The sequence below is a fragment of the Artibeus jamaicensis genome, unplaced genomic scaffold (assembly GCF_021234435.1).
Source record: "Artibeus jamaicensis isolate MK-2021 breed Jamaican fruit bat unplaced genomic scaffold, CSHL_Jam_final scaffold_614, whole genome shotgun sequence".
Classification (NCBI taxonomy): Eukaryota; Metazoa; Chordata; class Mammalia; order Chiroptera; family Phyllostomidae; genus Artibeus; species Artibeus jamaicensis.
The window spans coordinates 5,692,062-5,700,541 of NW_026522050.1; the positions used below are offsets into that span (position 1 = coordinate 5,692,062).

At 38.9% G+C, this 8,480-nt stretch overlaps 1 protein-coding gene across 1 annotated transcript; it reads right to left on the reverse strand.

The window, feature by feature from the left end:
* Positions 1 to 4,623: 4,623 nt before the first annotated feature.
* Positions 4,624 to 5,562, reverse strand: LOC119045560 (olfactory receptor 5B3-like). The gene has a single exon (XM_053659185.1). The coding sequence runs from the start codon at positions 5,560 to 5,562 to the stop codon at positions 4,624 to 4,626; it is 939 nt and encodes a 312-aa protein (XP_053515160.1).
* Positions 5,563 to 8,480: the final 2,918 nt, after the last annotated feature.

Consider the following 8,480-nt stretch of genomic DNA (forward strand, 5'->3'; position numbering starts at 1 on the left):
TTTACATGCAAACCAGTCACACTAAGAAATTAATGAATGGGATTCACTGAGAACCAAGTCTCTCACTATCAGAGAAGGAAATCACAGATAAGAAAAGAGACAAGTTGGGGTGAACTAGATGAGAGCACCAATGGTCAATATTTGGTCTCTCACATCACACATAAATAATTACTAAAATTCTGCAGGATACCAAAAAATATTTTTTGCTAATGTGATAAAAATAGTTATAATTTCTATTCATTTATCCTGGATGGCTATTGTGTTGGCTGCTGTCATTTTTTTATTTGACAATTTAAGAGAAAGTGGTTTGTGCTCTGATTAAAGAGTCAGGTATTACTTGTTTAAAAACTCTGTGGCACACTGTTTGAAAATTGTGGATGAGAGTCAGAAACATCAGTTTACAGTAGTGTTTAGCTTCATATAGATATGATGGACAGGTAGAGCATAACTCTATATTACAAATGTACACAAAGTACATAAATGTATACCAAAACTCCAGTATCAACAAGCATAAGTGGGATTTAAATATTGGCTTTTAAATGCCACTCTTTAACAAAAGAAAGGAGATTCTTCATAGAACTGTGATGGTAGAAAGAGTGGCCAGAGAGGAAACCAAAGCAGGGAGGAGAAGAGATCCATGTCTCACCCACTGTCTCAGTAGTCCTTGAAATTCTATGTATCTTTTCCATTGTCTGGGAAAGAAAGTCTTTGAAACTGTGCTTTCTCCTGGAGTCCTGAAAGGCCCCAAAGGGCACGTAGTTCCTTAAAAAAGGCCATATATACCCTGGGGTAATCACTCCTCAGTTGGACAAAGCTACCACCACCTTTACATGTCAATCAATATGTAATCCCTCTCACCCCTCTGCCTGCCAACTATGTAAATCTTCAGAATGAAGGACATGCATGCTTGCCACCCAATGTCATCTTTGGCCACTCCTACCCTTGCCTCCTTTACTGTCTTCACTGTGAACCTATGCCTTTCAGCCCCCCAGCCAAACCCACCCTTTAGGTAGTCTCATTGTCTTCCCTGAGAACAGATCATCAATAAACCCTGCTTACATGTTAATTGACTCATTGATCTTTAATTCTTCATTGCATTGATAGCAAGAACTGAGTTTCTGGGAGTTTGTCACATAACAGCAATAGTTGATTTTGTGTTAGAAGTAGGGAAAGTACAAGACAAGTATTTATGTAGCACTGTGTAGTAACAAAGTGAAGGAGTGCTAAAAAAGAGCAGTGAAGTAATGAAGCTCTGTCAATGGGACAGAAACAGAAGAGCTACGAATGATGAAAGTGGAACAATCTGAGCCAAAATGAAACCTAATATTGGTTATTTTCTATAATAAAAAATAAATACATGAGAACACTAAGAAATGAGTAAGCAAATAAATAATTGAGGAAAAGAGACAAATCTTGCTGATACAACGTGATGAAAAAACATTTCACTTTAGTCTCTGAAAACTGTAATCCCAGTCACATCATGAGGAAATATTAGAAAATCACAAATGAAGAACATTCTGTGAAATTCCTGACTAGTACTTTCAACACAGCCAAGGTCAACAAAAATAGGGAAAGATGGAGAGCTTGTGACTGAGGAGAAGAGATGAAGGAAACACAGTTACTAAATGCAAGCAGAGGGTAGGATATTAGAAAGAACCTAATAAAATCTGCAGTTTAGAACATCATACTGTGTCAGTCTTGGTTTCTTAGCAGTACAAATATATCCTGTGGGGAATATTAAGCAAGAATTGTATCCATTTATATGGCTGCTATTAAAAAATCACTGCAAAATTTACTTATTCACAGTCTGGATTCCATAAATTCAAAATCATTTTCCCTGGGCAAAAATTAGTTTGTTGCGAGAGTCATGCATCTTCTGGTGTGGCTGCTGGTTTTCCATGGTTCATGGTGACAACTCCATTGTCTCTACTTCCAAGGTCACATAGCACACTCCTCTTTCATCTTTTTCTGTGGTCACATCTTTCTGACTTCCTCTTAGGTTTACCTGGGAGGTCCGCCAAAATGATCCCAGATTAAATCCTAACTTTAATCACATTCACACAGTCCTTTCAGGACATAGAAGGTAATTCTGGAAGGTTCCAGGAATGAGGATGATCCTTTTTCAGGCTATTACTCAGATTGTCATAGGTTTGCACTGAATGTGCACTATCTTAATTTTTTCTGTCACTCTAAAATAATCCTAAAATTAAATGATTATTTTAAATAGTAATTAAAAGTGGTTCCAAGAGGGGAGATATCACCATAAGATAGAGGTGAATATTTGTTATGTTACTCAGCCCCCAAAACACCAGCATGAGAATATTAGCTTATCCAAGTAAAATCTTACAAATAGTGAGCCATTTAAGCCTCTCATCCTATTGAGACAGCAAATTAGACAAAGGCACATATTTGTGTGGGTAGGTTTTGCGTAGTATAGAGCTCCATAAGAATCTTTATGAAAAGTATAAATTTTAAATGCTGCACTAGCATAATGAATGTGCCATACGTTTATTATTGATAGATACTGCCACGTTTATATTTTATGTAGATATTTTGAATCATTTTAGTTAGTTACATTTCATATGTATAAAGTATTTTCAAATATACTCAGATACTGAACCCTTAAATAAATCTCGTATTCAATGCCTTTTTCTGATATTAGTTGCCACTTCGTGAGATATCTTTCTAAGTAAAACTATACAATTGTTGCAGATGATTCTTTTGCTTCTGTGATGCAAGAAATCTTTCTGTCCAAACATTGGGGTGCACACAGTGAGTGGGAATGCACAGGAAAGTAGAAAATGAGCTGTGCTTCTGCAAATGCACTACACATCTGTCCAGAAAGTATATGTTATGGATGATATACTTCAGTCACCAATAGTTGAAAAATTCAACATACTGATACAGCTGGACTCAAAGCTTAACACTTTTATTCATTTAACAAATAGTTATTGAAAACTTGAGTATGAATTGACACTCGTTTATGAACTGTGGATCATGTTTAAATAAAAGAGATAAAGCCAATGCTTTCATAGAGTCTAAGTTCTAGCTGGGGAAGAGAGATAATAAAGTGAACAAGCAGACATTCAATAGGTGAGGACTCATGAGGACCATGAAGAACAACCGAGAGTGCCATGGCCCGGTGTCTCATTAGGTTGGAGTATCATCCTTCACACAAAAACCTTGCAGATTTGACTTTTTGTCAGGGCACATACTTAGGTTTCAGATTCAAACCCTGGTTAGGTTTTTTCTTTCTATTACCTTCTTCTCTCTCTAATATGAATAAAAACAAATCCTCTGGTGAGAATTCTTTGTATCATTTTTTACTCTTATTTTTTTATGGTTGTCTCAATTTTTCACCTTTGCCCTCCTCCACGCAACCCATCACCCACTTCTCACACTACTGTCCATGTCCTTGGGTCATTCATACATGTTCTTTGTCTAGTCTCTTCCTTTTCTTTCCACCATTATTCCCCTCCCTGCCTCTGGTCACTTGCAGTCTGATCCATGTTTTCTTGCCTGTGGTTCATGAACAGAATGGGTGAGAAGATTCTTAAAGGAATACCTCAGATTGAAAGGATATTCTTCATGGAAATAAACAATGACCATTTTAAGCCTGGGCTGGTGTAGCTCAGTGGGGTGAGCACGGGCCTGTGAACCAGACGATCGCAGTTCAATTTTTAGTCAGGGCACATGCCTGGGCTGCAGGCCAGTTCCCACCATAGGACCCATGAGAGGCAACCATACATTGATATTTCTCTCCTTCTCTCCTTCCCTTCCCCTCTAAAGATAAATAAATAAAATATTAAAAAATAAAACAAAAAACAATGACCATTTTACAAAGGTGGTCAAGAAAGAAACCTATGATAGAGTAACCTTTAAGCACCAACCTTAATGCAGTAAGAAACATTCCATATATGGAAGAGGAAGTATAAATGCCTTGAGGAAGAAATATGTTTGACATTGTCAGATAAAAAAATAGGAAGAAAATCAGTGTGAATGAAGTAGGGTAAAAGAATGGGGAAGCAATATTAAGAATAGTATGGGTAAAAAAGAAGCCAAAGAACTTGTATGTATGACCCATAGACATGAACTATGATGAGGGAATGATGATGGGAAGGAGCATACAGTATGTAGGGCAATAAAGAGGGGAAAAATGGGATGGGGTAATAGCATAATCAATAAAATATGTTTTAAAAATAATTTTTAAAAGATTGTTTAAATCACAAAAGTAGACATAAAATGTTAGCATTAACAATTCAAAGCATTTCCAGAAAGAAAATGTACATTATTGGTTTGTATTTCAAGACATAGGTACCCTCCTGGGAATCATACCTGCACTTTGTTCATGGTCTTCTTTCTGGTTGTAGTTTATGTGTATTTGCATTGATGTGGTAGAAAAAAATACATGTTGAATGAGTGAATAAAAAATATCCTTAATAAGGTTTTTGAGAAGTGAACCTGAAGACATCTTAGCCTTTCCTATTCAGGAACATTTCTGGACATAATGTGTCTCATTTTTAGGACAGGAGATTTTGGAATGGGCAAGGAGACTACATTGGGACCTTAACTTTACTGTGGCCTTAAGGAGATTAGGTTACTGTGCATTGCACAATGTTCAAATCATAATCCTAGACACAGTTTTGCCTCTAAGACAACCTTCACAAGTGCACTCTTAACCTCCTTGTTCCTCAGGCTGTAGACCAGAGGATTCAGCATGGGGATGACCATAGTATAGAACACAGATGCAATTTTGTTTGTGTCCATGGAATGGCTGGACCTTGGCTGTAAGTACATGAAGATAATAGCTCCATAGAAGATGGAGACTGCAGTGAAGTGGGAGGCACATGTGGTCAGAGCCTTCTGACATCCCAAAGATGAGTGCATGTTTAGGATGGAGATAAATATGAATATATAGGAAATCAAGATAAACAAAAGGGTAAAAAAGATGTTGAAGCTTGCTACACAAATAAGAATGAGCTCGCTAACATGTCTATCAGAGCAAGAGAGAACCAAAACTGCTAGAATATCACAGAAAAAGTGATGGACCACATTGGACTCACAGAAAGAAAGGCTGAAGGTGTCCCCAATGATGATGGAGGCATTCAGGAAGCCATAGACATAGGAACCTACAACCAGACACAGACACACACCTGTTGTCATGGTGGTGGTGTAATTCAGGGGTTTGCACACTGCCACATAGCGGTCATAGGCCATTGAGACCAAGAGGTAATTTTCCACAGTGGCGACGGCTCCAAACAAGAACATCTGAGCAGCACATGCATTGTAGGAGATCACCTTGTGTCCTGGAAGAAATCCAGCCATGACTGTAGGAGTGACAGCTGAAGAGTAACACAAATCCACCAGAGACAGGTTACTGAGGAAAAAGTACATGGGAGTGTGCAGACGAGAGTCCAAGAGAATCAACGCCATAATTCCCAAATTCCCAATCAGTGTGATGAGGTAGATGACAGTGAACATGATAAACAGGGGCACCTGCAGCTCTGGGTCATTGGTTAGTCCAAGGAGGATGAACTCCGTCACTTCTGTACTGTTCTCCATCAATGAGGACAATCATAAAATGAATGGTGGCTAGGAGAACGATGAAAAAGTGACAAAGACACTTAAATTGAGTAGTGTACATGCAACAAAATGTATTATTTTGTTATAGCAACAACTTGTATTTCAAGATTCTCCAGATAAAATATGGGCTTCATAACCAAACAAAGTGCATTAATTATGTATGTTTACATGTTGTTGAATCTGAAGGATCTTTGTGGAAAATTGCCCTAATTTTCAAGTTCATTAATTTGTAAATTGAGATATAGAAAATTAAATAAGTGGATGAATGGCTTATCCAGAGTGAATATACCTGTCAATCAGCTTTTCCAAAGCCTAGTGAGAGCATATACTTGAATGTTACTCACCTGTCAGAAACAACTTGAGACATTTTTAAAGTATGTACATTATGTCCTCTTAAGAATATTATGTCTATTTTGTTATTACATTCATTTAAATAAGGATGGACAAAAGGCCAAGTGTTTTATTATATCCAAACACGTATTCATTGACAAGCCATGCGCAGGATCCAAGTCAACCCTTGAATGCACAAGGTTCCTGAGTGGTTCCTAAGTCTGATGGTCTTAATTGCATTTAAATCAAATTGAATTCTTCAGTGTACAGATACTCCTCATCTCCCTTGTTTAAATTCAGTGCTTGGGGTTCATAGTGTCATGACTGAGAGATTTATATAGTAGGAACATACACAACCAACAGATGCAATTCTGAAGAGAAGGCAAAGAATCTGGTATAGGGCTTGGACTCTGGGCTGAGGTGTGTATTAGCTTAAGTATTTGCTACCTAGGAATCATTAATCCTAACCTATCTTACCTGAACCTTATACACTCACCTGCAAAATTAAGACTGTAATAAGCCCTACTTTATTTACAGAGTTATTGAGAGAATTAAAAAGTTAGTATACTAGAAAAATAATAATACTCTGGGTTTGGCACAGTCTGATATGTCCTAGCTATATTTCTGTTAGGATGGTATGATTGTCTTTATGCTCAGTTTAGGAAAAATGGGTGGTGACCTGCAGGTCTTCAAGTCTGCAAGAGATTAAAGTATTAAAGCTTTCCTCAGTTTGTCTTTTTTCACATCCTGGTGGCACAAAGGTTTTCTGTGTCTCCAGTTTCTCCAGTTCCTTGCTCCACTAATAGTACTGACTTCTTTAGCAATTCTATGTGAGCCATTATTTTCCTTAATTTTTCCTTGAAATTCATGTTTTAGCATGAAATAGCTCTTTTCTTAGACTCATTCTTTTTCTTTTTAGCAGAACCACAGGGTTGAAAGTTTCTAATTTTTTGGCTGCCTTTGGCCTCCAGGTTTTCTTTGGTAGTGAGATTCATGTCTAAATTTTTTGTATAAATATGTTCTTGAGTGAAAACAGTGTTTTCAGTCTCCTAATATGAATTTGAGGTCTTTAGAAAAACACCCATCATGCACTAGTCATTATTCTCCACCATTGTCCTAATTCTTTCATATCTTCATTGTCCAAGCCTACCTCTAAAGTCATTAGGTTTGTCAAACTCTGACAAACATAACCTCTTTTAAAATATATTCTGTTCTGCAAACAATAATAAAAACTATAGGTATATTTAATTATAATTAGGTATGTGTACACATATGTATGTAAATAAACATAAAATTAAATTAATGCTCACAATAATGTTGTAAGGTAGGTCATACTATAATTCCCTTTTGACCATTATGTCAACTGAGGAGTTGAGAAGCTATGTAAAGCTCTATAAGTGCACAGCTACTATGAGGGAAATTCATGACTTATGATTTAAATTCATCTGTGACCAAATCAAAAGCCTATACTCTTAGCCACCTCGCCATCAACATTTGTACATATGTTCATAATATGGTAATAAAGATGAGGTTATGGGGAAAAGAATACAATGGATCATGCTGATTCAATTACAAAACTGTGGTTTAAAGAAATGTTTTCCACTCTCTTGTGCTTTTATTAAACATCCAGTGAAAGTACAACAGGTAGCAAAGAAGGGGAATTAAGACTCACTCAGGACTTCCGCCAAGATGGAGGCATAGGTGGATGTGCCGTGCCTTCTCCCACAACCAAGATTAGAGAAAACTAAATATTAGCAACAGAAAACACAGCCAGAACACGGAAAATTGAACTTTTCGGAAGTCCGTTAACAACAAATTCTTCAGCCTGACCGGTAAGGGGCGAAACCAGCAGCTGGCGGAGCAGGGTTGCACAGGAGGACTCGGCCAGACACACTCAGGCTCTCGAAATCCAGGCGCAGGGTCAGACCTAGTGAGCGACCCAGCGAGCGACCGGCCGAGCGACCTCGGGGGAGACAGCCGGGCCCGGGGCTGCGTGCTGACTGAGGTCACGCATTTGTGCGAGGGTGGACAGGCGAGGGAGTGGGCGGTTGGACCGGGCCGGCAGGTCCCCACGGCAAGCGGCAGTGGAGGGCACCGCCATTTCCCTGCTCTGACCCCACCTCCACATACAGCGTCATAACCCAGCGACTCTGAGTGGCCCGGCCCAGGTGAACCACCTAAGGCACTGCTCCTCGGCACCCAGCTGTGAGAAGCGGCAGAGGGGGGTCGCCATTTCCCCGCTCTGGCCACGCCCCCACATACAGCGTCACAACCCAGTGACCTGGGAATCCAAGCCACCGCTTCTCACACTTAAAGGGCCCGAACAGACCAAGAATGGCGCAGGAGGATCTCAGAGCCCCAGAAATAAATCTAAGCGATGAAGAAATAGCAAAACTCACAGAGGCACAGTTTAAAAAAGTGGTGATCAGGATCCTCACAGAACTGGTTGATTATACCGACAAATTAGACAAATATATGAAGGCGAAACTAATTGAAATGAATGGAATTGCACAGGACACCAATAGCAATGAAAAGGAAACTGGGACTCACATCAATGGAGTGGACCA

What these genes read in the sequence shown, in the direction of transcription:
- LOC119045560 (XM_053659185.1), bottom strand. Translation starts at nt 5,562, where the DNA reads ATGGAGAACAGTACAGAAGTGACGGAGTTCATCCTCCTTGGACTAACC.